Below are 15,148 nucleotides of genomic sequence, written 5' to 3' on the forward strand. Positions count from 1 at the left end.
GGCCAAAAATATGACTGAGGCTATTACGCTATGAGGATAATGATATGTTACAGCCAATTAAATAATGGCCTACCCACTAGAATTTTGCCACTTTAGTTATAATCAGATCATAAATTACTTGCGTGTTTGTCCTCACATGCATTCATTTTAGAGGAAATGTATATTGTGCATCCAATTCTGTGCATTCTTGTGGATCTCTGAATCCTGTTATTGAGCCTGGTGAGGGTAAACAGTAGCATAAAGGACAGTCAAAGGGCCTCTTCTGTAAATTAAAGGCTAGGAAAGAAAAAATAACTTCCATAAGCAACCAATCAAAACCTCCCTGCAGAGCAATGCTTTCTCTGGCACTATCATTCAGATAGGGACAAGACAAGAACGTCTACCTAATTGCTCCAGATCTCTGTTGCTTCCTCAATTCAGCTATTCTTAAGGGGGTCATGTATTTGACTGGAGCAGAACAGAAAAAGGGCTTTAATGATACAGGTTTGATTGTTTTCCCAAGCCTTGGACTGTATGCTGAATCAATGGAGATGCTATAGCAGTGTTGAAAACAATCCATGCAATCTATTCTCATGAAATGTCAAATGTGCTGGAGGTATTGCCCTTACAATACACAGCTGCATTGACAGCATTAGAGTGTGGACCTCTCCCTGAGTGCTAAAAGTTATATTTATTTTGCGATTCTGTCTTTTCTCTAGCAACAGAAAAACTCTTTGTCCTCTTATTTTCACTCTGACATATTTCAAGCAGTGTATTATAAAGATTTGCTGGAGGCCAGTAAGCATTTATAACAAACAAAAATTCAATTTTATGGTGTGGATATACAGTCGCTGATCGATTGTGTTCTGTATACACAAATATATTGAACCCAGAGGATTAAGCAGCAAGCAAATGACTACTCACCACACTGACTTTGAAGGCATAGAGCAGGTCAAAGGGCAAAGCAGCCACTAAGTCAATAATGAACCATGTGGTCAGGTAGTGGATGCAGATCTGCCGAGCATCAAAAATCACCTGACCTGATTTGCTGACATAAGTGGTACGAAAATTGAAAACAATATCTGGTGAACAGAAGAAACAAACACAAACAGCTAATTAGTACATGTATTAGTATTTTTGTACTTGAATATTTGTCATTATGAATTTTCTTATAAAAAGTTCAGTGCAACCAACCTATGATAAATAGTATCTCCACTGCAATGTCACTGACGGTCGTGCTGCGGGTCAGGTCATCATCATCACCAATAAAGCACACATTGTAGGGCACCGTCACCGCAACATAGAATGTGGCGAGCAGAATCAGCCAGTCCCAACCAGCCTTGAATGTGCTGTAGTGAAGCAAAATAAATTTGGACTTCTTGGCATCGGCTACCTTGTATTCTGGCAGAGCAGGCAGGTCCCCAAACACATTCTGGAAGGAGCAGAATGAAAAAATGTTATATAAATAATGTGGTATTACCCATAACGACATTTTCAGCCTCACCCAAGGGTAACAGTTTATCACATCCCATCGCAGTAACATGTTTGTGGTTTTATACACATATACCACGGCTTTGACAGACACACTAAGTAGCTATATAAAATTGCATTCCTTAAATTTTATTGTATGAATGCTAACATCTATAATCTACCGAAACACAACATGATATCATGAATTGCGTACAGATAACACGGTACTTTAAACTGGCGTGTTATCTGTACACATAATAAGCTTTCAGCGTGTATATTTATGCCGTGTAAAATAACAAGCCATTAGCGTGATTAGCGGCTAGCGCGGTTAGGGTTAGGGTTAGGTTTAGAGCAGGGGTCAGCAACCCTGGTCCTAGAGAGCCACTATCCTGCATGTTTTAGATGTGTCCCTCTTCCAACACACCTGACTCAAATGATAAGCCTATCATCAAGCTCTGCAGACGCCTGATAACAACCATCAGGTGTGCTGGAAGAGGGAAACATCTAAAACATGCAGGATAGTGGCTCTGTAGGACCAGGGTTGCTGACCCCTGGTTTAGAGGTTAGCTATTAGCGGCTAGCGTGATTAGCGGTTAGGGTTAGCAATTAGCGGCTAGCAAGGTTAGGGTTAGGTTTAGAGGTTAGCTATTAGCGGCTGGCGTGATGGGTTAGGTTTAGCGGATAGCGATTAGCAACTAGCGTGATTAGCGCTTAGGATTAGCGATTAGCGGCTAGCGCACTGACATGCCATCAAATGGCGATAAATAACAATGAAAGGATGAAAATGCATACGTATACCAAATGCAATAGCAAATGGAAATATCATGGTCCAATCACGGATATTTTTTTTTTTTTCATATTTTACCTAAGAGAATTAATATCATATCCTAAAAGCAGCATTCATAAATACTACACTGCTTAACACGTAGCAAGTATGCTATACCGGAAACATGCTAACTAATGTAGGCAAGTTATAATTAAACTGTATGAAAATTTAATAAAAAATAAACAAAGTGCTGAACGGAATAGTGTAAGACCAACCATTTCCTCTGAATTTTGTCCCTCCATAAATTTTCAACCGTCCAAAATACACGATATTACCAAAATGTTAGCTTGCTAATTAACTATTAGCTGACTGCATTTCTAAGTTAACAGTAAAAAATGTTGAACATTTGCAGTCAGACTGGAGCAGAAGAGAGATGATGTTGACCTCAAGAGTAAGTTTATTGTGGAAAAACCTGATTTTAGCACTCTATAGCATCAGTATACTGCAAAAATCAAAATCTTATCGAGTGTATTTTTCTCATTTCTTGTCAAAATATCTCATCACACTTAAAATAAGACATAATCACCTAAAGAGTAACTTTTCAGTGAGATACAAGGACTTATTTTTAGACAATAGAGCTTGAAAATCTTATTTCAAGAAATCTTGCCAAGATAATTTTCACATTCCACTGGCAGATTTTAGTTTTTAATTAATTAATTAATTAATTTTGCTTAATTCAAGCAAACAAATCTGCCAGTGGAACAAGTGAAAATTATCTTGGTAAGATTTCTTGAAATAAGATTTTCAAGATCTGTTGTCTAAAAATAAGTTCTTATATCTTGCTTACAAGTTACTCTTTAGGTGATCGTGTCTTATTTTAAGTGTGATGAGACTAGAAATGAGAAAAATACACTTGGTAAGATTTTGATTTAAGCAGTGTATAGATGTAGGAAACTGCAGTTCAAACTCCAATGACATAAAAGAGATTCCAACATAAACTTAAAGGACAAGCATGCATAAATCTTCTGTTGCGCATCTTTAATTAACCCATAAAGACCCAGTGCTACTTTTGTGGCAGTTCCCAAATGTATTTTTCTCTCTACCTTAAGTAATCACCATTAATTCTAATATTATCCTCTGTATTTTGCTTTTTTCCATTGAAAATCAGGCATTTTACTATGTTTAATTCACTGATCATGCAGATGTTCATATAAACTCAAATTAAAGTAGAGGATTAATATATCAAAAACAGAGAAAACTGAAGAAAAAGTGACTTTTTCACCAAAATTTATTACTAACTGAACATAAAAGCAAATGTCTCTTTTCATTGTCATTGATCAAACTCTATGGGTTTTACTGGTGAATCAATGTTGTTGAAGATAACATTGTTTCCACGTTCACTAAGGAGCCTCTGAACGTCCAAATGGGTCATATCTGATGACCATGAAAAGATGACAAACTGTATTTACTCCAATTGTTTACATGTATTGATAGGATTAGTGGATCAACAGGGATTAAACATTTAAGATCAGTAGATGATTGGGTCTTTGCAGGTTAAACACAACATAATCTGAAAAAACATGACATTTCACAAACTTTTCAGATTATGGAAAAGGTGGGGCAAAACTTCATTCTTGTGAGTGGACATGGCCCAAACCCTTAATGACAGTTGATATTCTGTTCATGTTTTCTTTTCCTATATTTCTCATTTAATAGGTCTTACTTTTTTTTATTTTATTGTAATTTTTTTTCTCTTCATCTTTCTGCCTAGTTTACTGACTTCTTGTTCTAGTTATTGTTACCATTATAATTATCACCATGGTTGTTGTTAGTATTGTTGGTATTTTCTTGTGAGGGTCTTCACCACCTTCTTCTTCTTCTTCTTCTTCCTCTTTCTCCTCTCTTCACTCTTCTCTTCTCCCCCTTTCTTCTCCTCCCCCCTGTTCTTTCATGTCAGGTTCGGCATTGAAATGTGGTTCAACAAAACTCAAAATAAAGACAGTTGAAAGTAAAGGGGAGCCTCATATACTTTATGAAGTTTCCCTTGGCAAAGCAAATTTGTTCAGCACCAAAAGGCAACCAGACTACCATTCGGCTGTTATGATGCTGGACAAGACAAGTTAAAAAAATAAAAATAAAAAAATGACAGTTGAGTGTCATTTTCTGACATTGTTTTGAATGCCATACCATATACTACCAGTGTACTGATTCTGCAGCCTGCCAAAAATATTCAGATGATCCAGTCAAATTTCTCAGTATACTGCTTTCTGTAGCATATACAGTGTTCCCAATGCATTATGGGCATTTAGCTCTCCATCTTCATTTGTCTTACGGTCACAATTAGCATAATTAATGCATTCCCGCCACCTGCTCTACTGGAATTTAGGTTCACTGTCCATGTACAGGAAATACAGACATACAGGAGAAATGAGGACAAAAAAGACCGTGTCCTGCAGGAGAGACGAGTGATTGTTATTGTGTTATATGTTCTAATACAAATGCTACAAGTTCAGCTAATAAGCAAGTTAACAACAGGGAGCTGTCATGGGCAACAGTAGGAAACCAATTTGAAGAGATTTCTCTTTAAACACATTAAAAACTTGTTTTATGATCCACTAGCGGCACACAGACATTTGTTTTCACAGTCAGAGGTTTGGTGGTCACTTGTACACTGTATTACTGTTCATAGACAGCATACTGCACTGTATGTAGTATCTAGTATGTCATTCTAAACATGCATTATGTTTTATACAAAATTGTGTCATGTTGGCCATGGGCAATTACAGTTACAAGAAACAAACAAAAATAATCCAATGATTATTCTCAGTTTACAAGGCCGATTTTGCAGACTCAAACCTTTACCATTTTACACACAAAAGACAGTTCCTATGCCACAGTTCAGCCCAGTTCATCTAGTTTTGATGCTACTTCATCATGTTATATCCTATCCCATTGTTTGAAGTATTTGATGATACCTTGTTGAGTTTAATCTTGCTCTTCTCTCTGCTGTGGAGGTGACCAGAGATGTGATAGAGCACTGTGCTGCTACGCAGTCGCGCTGAGCTGAATGGAGAGCCTGTTTTCACCCTGCCGCGCCGCCGCTCTGTAAACACATGCACACACATTCACACAAGAGCCAGTGCACATCCCCCTACAATACTTTACCCCCCATAGGTTAACTCCTGATGACTGAATCAGTCATTATGCTTGATGAAATACATAATATTCTGTCCTGAATAGGAAAACATGAATATGCATCAGGAAAGAATGTGTCATTATTGAGCAAATTGCGCAATTTCTGAGTACAGTGAAAAATACCGTATTTATGTCATTGGTTTTTACAAATGTCAGAAAAGATTTGCAACTTACTTCACATTAATCAGCCGTAAATATTGGTGGATTATGTCTTACTGTGAAAATGCTATCCTCAATAAAACAGCACAATTTTCAGCTTTGATAAGTCACTGCTGGGGCACAGAGGCAGTTAAGAGTGGTATGGCAGATTTGTTAAGGTAGATTGGTTTGTGTGTGTGTGCACTTGCAGGCATGCATTTGTGTGCGTTTCCTCCATTGGAGACTAGCAGTAGATTAAGTAGATAGTGCAGGAGTGATGTGTTTAGACTGAGGAGTTGGGTAATAGAAGAAGGCACCTTATTGCTACTGGGTTCTGAGCCCCATTCTCATTGCTGTGAACCCACAGGAGCGGACTAAGGCCAGATTGGCTTGAGGGTGGATAACAGCAATAACAAAGCTTGAGGATAGAAGTGATAACTGCTATTGAGTGTCCTTTGGAAAGTGTGTGCGCTCTGTTGAGTGTGTGCACGGACCCCAGACGAGGCAAACAGACAGGGCCCATCCATAACGCAATGCAGCCTTGGGGGACGCGACACGGCAGGAGCACAGAGACAGAGACATGCTTATTTTTAGATCTAATGAATTTCCCCTCTCTTTTATAGCTGTTCTTGTGGGGTAGAGGGGTGGGTTGGCGTTGTGGGACATGAGAAGTGGGGAGGAGAGGTGGTGGGGCAAAGGCATGTAGGGCAGATCGGAGAGGTGGGAATGGATGAGTACTGTACCATGTGGGCTGCTGGAATAGATGAGAAATAGAGGTGAGGGAAGGGCGACACAAACTTAAAAATAAAAGCATGAGTGGGACTTTACTCAGGGTGAAAAAGCATGACAGCAACAAGGGTACAGCCCAAGTTCAGAAAAGAGAGTAAGGAGGGGTGGAGAGAGGAGACTGTTGACGCCAGAGACTGGGTTTCCCTCTTTTTTTGTGCTCATTGTCCGGTCAGTGTGAAAGAGCTCATGCAGATAGTGAGCTAACTGGGTCACAGGACGCAAGTCTGTCCGTCCTCCAAAGGCTTCCTCAGCATGCATGGAAATGCCCAATATTATGTTCTAGTGTCTGCAAAGTAAAATTCTTCATTGTGAGCTGTTCCAATGTGTTACAGAAATAGAGTGTAAATGCTCAGTTAGTATCCTCATCACTAACTTAGTTATTATTATTCTGCACTCCCTTAACCTAACAAAAAAACTAGCACCCCCAGCTACATCAGCACAACGAATTGCACATAAATGCAAATGTTTTGTGAGTCTTACCACGCATTTTCTCATTTAAACAACTTTGTCAGACTGAAACTCATTATGGTGAGGTGTTCATCTCTGTCTAAAGGCATTGCTACATCAGCCCCTTTTCCTTCCTATGAAAAGCATTTCATTATGTGTGTAAAAATAACTTTGCTTTCTGTTTCCTGTTCTTGCTTATTTACAGTAATGAGAATAATTAGGCGAATCCAGGAAAAGTAAGCCTGAGATGAGGAAAATCAGTTCACGCTCAGGAAGCCCATGCACATTTGATAGTCTTTTTTTGTTATTTTTATGGTGGTTGATTGATAAGTCTGCTTTACAAGGTAGGAGGAGAGGAGTTAAACAACCGTCACTACATTTACATGCAGTTCAAGACTTGGAGATGGAACAAAGTTGGAAGTCAAAAACATTTGTGCTTGTCTTCTGTGTCATTATTAAAAACTGCAACTCAACACTTTTTGACAAAAATGGAGAAGCCTCTGTACAGTCATGAGCTACATAAGCCACAAAGGTTTATCATTTAAACTACAGGCTGCAACCTCATCAATCACTTAATTTATGTTACCATGGCATGAGGTATTGATTTGAATTTTTTAAAAGATTTATTTGTGGGCTTTTCTGCCTTTATTAGACAAGGACAGAAAATTGGGGAATAGTCTATGGGAATGACATGCAACAAATGGCCTCAGGTTACAGTCAAAAGCTTCAACTAGAAGCACTCGGAGAGCGCAGACCTCCGCCAACGCTGATCAGTGGCCCCCCCCGTGGGCCCCCCCACCCCCGATCACCACCAAAATTTAATCATTTCTTCCTTATCCCATTTCCAACAAACCCTGAAAATTTCATCCAAATCTGTCCATAACTTTTTGAGTTATGTTGCACACCAATGATCAGTGGCCCCCCCCGTGGGCCCCCCACCCCCGATCACCACCAAAATTTAATCATTTCTTCCTTATCCCATTTCCAACAAACCCTGAAAATTTCATCCAAATCTGTCCATAACTTTTTGAGTTATGTTGCACACTAACGGACAGACAAACAAACAAACAAACAAGCAAACCCTGGCAAAAACATAACCTCCTTGGCGGAGGTAATAAGGCCGCAGGGTACATGGTGCACATTCACCGGATGTGCCACCAGGGAACCCCCAGGTATTTTTATTAAAGCAACAATCCAAAGACACCTCTGCAAGGATAAAAAAAAAAAAAAAAATGTAGCCATAATGGCAATTATTAATCTTAGTGTCTCAAAGGCATGTCATTGTGATTTTATTCATTAATTCTGCACCATTTGTTCCTAGTTGGACTCATTTCAATATAACACAAAATAATGGATTAGCTGATAGCAGGTGTTTCAGTTATATAAAACCAAGTTATGATCAGAAAACAGCTAATCAAAGACAAAATCTGTCATCCTTGCTTCATAATGTGACCATTATTTTGGCTGTTCTTTGTCTCGTTTAGTGAGTTTTAGCAGTGGAGAAATAATACTTGTACTTGTTGGATCTGCTTAGTGTTAGCTTAGCAGTTCAAAGTCTGTCTCACTGGTCTTTTGTTTTATGAGATAATTCATGACAAACGTTGGATTGTTTGCTGATCGTTGCTTGTTACCTCCGCCAAGGAGGTTATGTTTTTGCCAGGGTTTGTTTGTTTGTCTGTCTGTTTGTTTGTTTGTCTGTCCGTTAGTGTGCAACATAACTCAAAAAGTTATGGACAGATTTGGATGAAATTTTCAGGGTTTGTTGGAAATGGGATAAGGAAGAAATGATTAAATTTTGGTGGTGATTGGGGGTGGGGGGGCCCATGGGGGGGCACAGACCAAAAAATTTCATCAAAATCTGTCCATAACTTTTTGAGTTATGTTGCACACTAACGGACAGACAAAGAGACAAACAAACCCTGGCAAAAACATAACCTCCTTGGCGTGGGGGGGCCCACGGGGGGGGGCACTGATCAGCCTTGGCGGAGGTCTGCGCTCTCCGAGTGCTTCTAGTTTTCGATATGTGTCCATTTAAGCGATTGTTACCTCCACCAAGGAGGTTATGTTTTTGCTAGGGTTTGTTTGTCTGTTTGTTTGTCTGTCCGTTAGTGTGCAACATAACTCAAAAAGTTATGGACAGATTTGGATGAAATTTTCAGGGTTTGTTGGAAATGGGATAAGGAAGAAATGATTAAATTTTGGTGGTGATGGGGGGTGGGGGGGCCCACGGGGGGGGCCACTGATCAGCCTTGGCGGAGGTCTGCGCTGTCCGAGTGCTTCTAGTTGTTTGAGTTGTGTTCTGTTGTTTGAAATTTGGTTTTACTAAGCTGATGTGCCTCTGGTTACATGGATGCTTAGGGATATATTACTTCAAGCATCTTGTAGCATTACCATGGCAACCGGGGGCAACCAGGTGTAAGCAAGGGGCTACCGAATCCCATTAAACTTCCACTGTTCAGCTACAGTGACACCTAGTGGTCAAGTTGTTCAGACAGTTAGCTGCCAAATATGATTGTAAAATGAGCATTACAGTCATTGCAGTGACACAGATTTTGTTTTTTACAAACTTTGCTGCCTCAGGTTTTTAAAAACACATTTTCATGAGTTGTCTGATGAGGTGCACTGAAAAACAATTATATGTGTTTTATAACACTGAAAGGTTTTTTTTACTGGCAAATAAATCACAATGTAATCATTATGTAAAGAGTCAGTTCATGTGACTGCCGAAACTTGTCCTCTCTGGACCAATTCACACAGTTTCTCTACAGACATAAACAATTCATTTCTAAAGTAATGAAAACACAACACTTCTATTTTCCGGGGATTCTACAATATTGAAAATACAGTCACAAATATTATATTCCAGTATTATTTTCCATTTCTGCAATTTTATCAACCAAAATTTTGCAAAATCAACCTTTACAGAAAAATGTTTAGCTTCTTTTTTTTTTTCTTTTTTTTTTTCTCAAAAATAATCGTCAAAATTCATAAAATCCATTTTTGTATGACTGAAAATCCTAATGTTTTTGTCTGTGCAGCCTTAACACACCTACTCCATATTCATTCATGTGCATACTGACCTTCCTTCTTGTCCTCATGGATGGCTTTGGCTTTAGTGTCAGTGATGTCTTTAAATGAGGCCAGAAAGAGCACCACGTCTCCCTTCTCATTTTTAATTGGCACGATGTCCAGCAGGCACCAGAACTGAACCGCTAAAACAAACACACACAAAAAAAGACTCTTAATAACACTATTATCAGGCATCATTTATTATACTCTAGAATTGTTTTCATATACAGTATGTGTGGACTAGTGAGTGTGTGTATGTGCATTAAGGAAGGGTTTCACTGAATCCCAGACTTCCTCGTCAGAATGTCCACAGATGGAAGTCCCTGAGGAGGAACAGAGCCTTTAAATAGACCAAGCCACTGTTCCCCAGGCACAGCAAGAGATCAACCCTTCACTGAGGTCCCATCTCTGCTAAATAGATTGCTTTTCAAAGGAACTCTGGGTCAGCATTTGTCGGCATGTGTGTTTTTGTACTGGTGTTGGTGTGCTCGGGCTCATTACTGTGTCATTTTTGTAAGCTCGAGGCATGAAAACAATGGCAAAGGATGAATCTCTTGTTTTAAAAACTGAACAGATACATCATTTTATTCAGCTCTGTTGCCAGCACTACAATGAAAGCAATTTAGTAAAACATTCACAGATGCACTTGTTGATCAAAAGTGTACAGTATGCACAGACTACTATATTAAATATTGTTTTGGGGAAATGTAAATCATTCAGTTTGACAATTAAATACCTGTAGTCATCATGGGGTCAGGTACTGTATATGACCTAAAGTATGACAACAGTTGAAGAACTTTCCATGATGACGTTATACAAGAGCACAAGAATGAATTTGTTGCTAATTCTTCTCACATCTGAGTCTGAACATGCAGATCTGCTCCGATTCGTACGTAATAAATCATCATTCTTGTTCACCCTAAAGGTGTTGGACAGGGTTGAGGCCAGGACTGTATCAGACACTTTTTGTCCAAACTAAACTCTGCAAACCATTTTTTTATTGATTGATTCTTTTTATGGAACTGGCTTTGTAGCAGTGTGGATAAAGGATGGTATACAGTATATATATGTTTTTTTATTTATTTTTTATTTTTTACGAAAATGATGGAACATAATTAGAGCCATACTGTTGTTGTGACATGCTGCAGCTTTCAGACTTCCCTTAAATCAAATGCCAACCAGAAAAAAATACACCACCAAGGACACAAAATCAACATCAGCAGTGAAAAATATGGTTTACATTATTTACTAAGAAAATGTGGCAAGATAATGACATAATAGTCTTGAGCAGATTTAATATTAGATTTAAACATATTTAAATAGAAACATTGATCAAATACTTCCTGTAGCCAAAAAAATGTAATATTATCAAATTAAAAATGGAGAAAAGTGAATTCAACCTTGTTGACCCTTTAGGCGCCTGAGTTTTCTTTAAAAAATATCCAATTTCGAGATCAAGATTTTGAAAAGCTGTAGCCTAAGTAAGTTTGTAAGTGGTTAGAGATAAAGTCATACTGTAAATGACCCAAAGTTTATGATGGGAGTAAATTTACTCATCTAATTTGCATATTCTGACATCACAGGGCGGCAGCCATATGCATAACTTTTAATGAATTTGACTTTGAACATATTTACATGAAAGTTTTCTTTGTGTTTTTGTTTTTTTGTCATCTTATCCTTAAAATAAATGAACTTAAACATTAGTAGAACATAAAATGCAGTAAATTTTAGTAGCTTTTTAGCCAAACAGCAGAGTAGCCAAATCTCTTCTCTTCTATCAAAACTAAGCTAATTAAAGCATCTTTGGGGACACAGTTTTAGATATGTCTCATTGAATAACATGTAGGGGGTGGGACCACAGAAACATGGAGATGTTCTGGAAGCTCTCTCATAACGACCACTTTTCTATACAGTCTTTGATATTACCTGTGAGTTTACTTGTGGAAGCTGAGTTGTGTGAGGCCTAATGTAAAAAAAAAACAAAAAAACAACTGAAGTCCCACCACACAAGCCTGAGCCAGCTGTTTGATGTCTCCATAACACATCACTGTGTGTTCTAGAGTATCTACTGTATGCTAGTGGAAGTGTACTGAATGTTGTTTTGGGGATTTTTGTTTGATGTGAGCGGGAGCGGACAGATATTTTACTCATCTATATCAAATTCCTATTACTGTCACTGTCTGATGTTGGGCTTCGACAGAAAAATGCCCCTTTTTTCAAGATTTCAACCTTTTTCTCCGACAAATCCTGTTGGGAATCTCAATTTTCATTAAGATGAGCATTTTCAAAGAAAGGTTATTCTGCACCAGTCGCTCTGTTCAGTGAGAAGGAAAGAGTTGCTGATTAAGAGGGATTTCCCATGGAGTTCCCTCCCATCACTCCCACTCACTCAATCTTCCTTGCTGATGACTCAATCATAGTGTGTGATTGTTGGTATGTGTGTGTGTGTGCGTGTGCTTATCTGCATACTATCAAGCCCACTGGGAGCAGAAGAGAGGTCCTGATTGCGAACAGCTCTCTCTTTTCTCAGGCAGACAGACAGAGGACAAACAGAGTTAAGCTCAGATAGACAGACAGATAAGGATGAGACAAACACGAACGACACAGAGGTAAGTGAAGACAAAACCACTGACGATGAGACAAACTGGTTCCAACACCTAAAATGAGGTGGGAAAAAAGGAAAGAAATGACATTGAAATGAAACACACAGGGTGAATGTAAAGTGAGTGACAAAAGGAAATTAGAGATGAGCAGAGTCTGACGGAGCTGACAACAAAGCAAGAGACAGAACAGCTTAGACAAGTCACATCTGTGACGGTATTAGTTTAGCTGTGTCTACACAAACTGTACTGCTGAGCTGCCTGCAAAATCTGCTGTCATAATTCATCAGTTAGAAGAAATATCATGAGAAAGTGGCAGAATATGGCAATAGATACCTCTGATAGTTGTTTGGGGTTGTTTTATGTTTTATATATCATGTCATAATCTCATCATAAAGCTGTTGTTTATATTTTAATCATAACGCACATTAATCTGTCCTGTTGTCATGAAATTACAGATCTTTTTTTGTCCAGCTTGACTTGAACAATTTAAACATGGATGCTTTCCTTTTCCATTTTTCTTTTCTTGTAGGGTCATACATAAAAGTAAAGTAAACTCTGTAAAAATCATGCATTTAGAGGAGGCACTGGCCCACTCTGCAGAAAGTATGTAGCTGCTGATGCTTGAATGTGCTCATTATTTTTATATGTGTTGTCTTCGCTGGTCAGCCGGCTCATCAGCAGGACACACACCAAACAATTCTTAGCCATGACTAGTCTGAGCCGACTGTATTAGAAGGACACAGGATTAAAGAGTAAGCTGACAGCTATGAAAGTTTAATGTGGAACCAGTGTTGAAGCAAGTGATAACTGGGGTACATTTGTGACAGACGGCTCTGTCTAATCACCTTTTAATGAGAATGGGCTGGTTAAAAAACTTATATATACATCTATTCCTCCACCCTTGACTTCATAAATCCACAAGTCCATTTCTGCAAAGGCAGAATGGAGCTGCTTCAGAAATAACCTCATTGAAGTGTAATCCATTTGTGCGCGAACACATCCTTTGCACATTCACTGCTTTCTTCATTTGTCTTCTCCTGAATGAACTACTTGTTTGGCAAAGTTAGATGAAGGCCACATGAATTGAATGCAAAAACCTTCCATCCCCGCCCTTTTGTTTTCCCAAACCTCACCTGTCTTATTGTAGAATATAATCTCATCCTTGAACTCCTTACGCTCCTCCAGAGCTTCGTCAATACTGAGGATGATGCCTTCAGTGGTCTCAGGTCCATACAGAAACTTGCAAGCGCAACTCTTCTGCATGACCTCGGCCCGAGAGAAGCCTGTGAGTTCACAGAAGCCATCGGAGCAGTAGACGATTGGAAACCCCTTTGACACCTGAGCATTGGCCAGGATGAAGTTGCTGTCTGTAGGAGAGTAGGAGAAGATAGTGACAAAGTGAGAGTTTGCGACAGCTGAATCTTTCTGTGCCAGGGGTCTTTAAATGAGAACAATTACAAAACAAGTAGTCGATGATGCTGTGAATAAGGGTGACCAGGTGTGTGGGACTATGTGTCCCACATATTTAGACAATGTCCCACATTTAGATTTTGAAGAGAATACAAGAGTTCCAGCTGATTAAAGTCACATTTACATCTAAATGTGTCACAAATTGACTTTCCTATGATACCTATTATTTCATTTAGTTTATTATTTGTTCATTTTTTTGTTGACTTTGGTTCATTATAAGGATTTTGTGCTTATTCTGTTGATTTTGAGTACATGCTGACTTTCACAAAAATCTTCATTCTTATTGAGCATAGTTATTTTTAGCAGAGAAAATGTAGAGAAAATGAAGAGAAGAGAAAATGTATGTACAGTAGCTCTGAGAAGAAAAAATGCACTTGTCTTTTATCTATTATATTGTGTGTATTTATTTGATCAGTTAATCATTGCACCTAAATGTAAGTCTAGCTCTCAGATTTCATAACATGTCTTACATATGACTTGTTGGGACTTGGTCACTGTATTGTGAAATAGTGTGGGATCATGGGAGTTGTTGTTTTCACCATCCCTGCTGAAACACTCAAATCATATTTACAGACAAAGGTTTACTTACATCATGTTTTATGTCACTTTGTTGCTGACAGGAAAAAAGAGATGCCGACTATAACAAAAACGTACTCCAGCCTGTTAAAAGGTTTTGTTTGCCTAGCAGGAATCAGCTATTGTGTGTTCTTATTTAGTTTGGGGAAAAATGCCTTAGAACAGGGGTGTCCAATCCTGGTCCTCAAGAGCTACTATTATGCATGTTTTAGATGTATCCCTCTTCCCAACACACTTGATTCAAATGATAAGTCTATCATCAAGCTCTGCAGAAGTCTGATAACAACTATCAGGTGTGCTGGAAGAGGGAAACATCTAAAACATGCAGGATAGTAGCTCTCGAGGACCAAGGTTGGACACCCCTGCCTTAGAAGGATTGGCTGAAGGCCAAGAGTGAACTGGTGATTGGTTGGGTAAATATGCAAATTGACATATATGGAATGGTTTTACACGAGTTTGTCCTCTATATGTAACCTATCTTGAATGCAACTTCGTTCATGCTGTTTGGTGTGAACCCAAAGTTCTGTAAGGGTATTAAGGAAGGACACGTGACAATATCTTGTCTCCTTGGTAATTATTTCTGACAGCTGCAATGAAACAGATGCAAATAAGATCAAGTATTATGACTTCACTGATGGGCGGTAAA

General features: G+C 38.7%; 1 protein-coding gene across 1 annotated transcript in view; it reads right to left on the reverse strand.

Annotated features, from left to right (window-relative positions):
- Positions 1-15,148, reverse strand: part of kcnh8 (potassium voltage-gated channel, subfamily H (eag-related), member 8) — a 95,697-nt gene that overhangs the window by 55,055 nt on the left and 25,494 nt on the right. The window contains exons 2-6 of the mRNA XM_030148160.1: positions 13,590-13,823; positions 9,865-9,996; positions 5,191-5,318; positions 1,174-1,411; positions 904-1,061 (exon numbers count right to left, since the gene is read on the reverse strand). Coding sequence (XP_030004020.1) covers positions 904-1,061; positions 1,174-1,411; positions 5,191-5,318; positions 9,865-9,996; positions 13,590-13,823 — 890 coding nt within the window. The remainder of the gene's footprint in view (positions 1-903; positions 1,062-1,173; positions 1,412-5,190; positions 5,319-9,864; positions 9,997-13,589; positions 13,824-15,148) is intronic.

Source organism: Sphaeramia orbicularis, chromosome 11, assembly GCF_902148855.1.
Source record: "Sphaeramia orbicularis chromosome 11, fSphaOr1.1, whole genome shotgun sequence".
NCBI lineage: Eukaryota > Metazoa > Chordata > Actinopteri > Kurtiformes > Apogonidae > Sphaeramia > Sphaeramia orbicularis.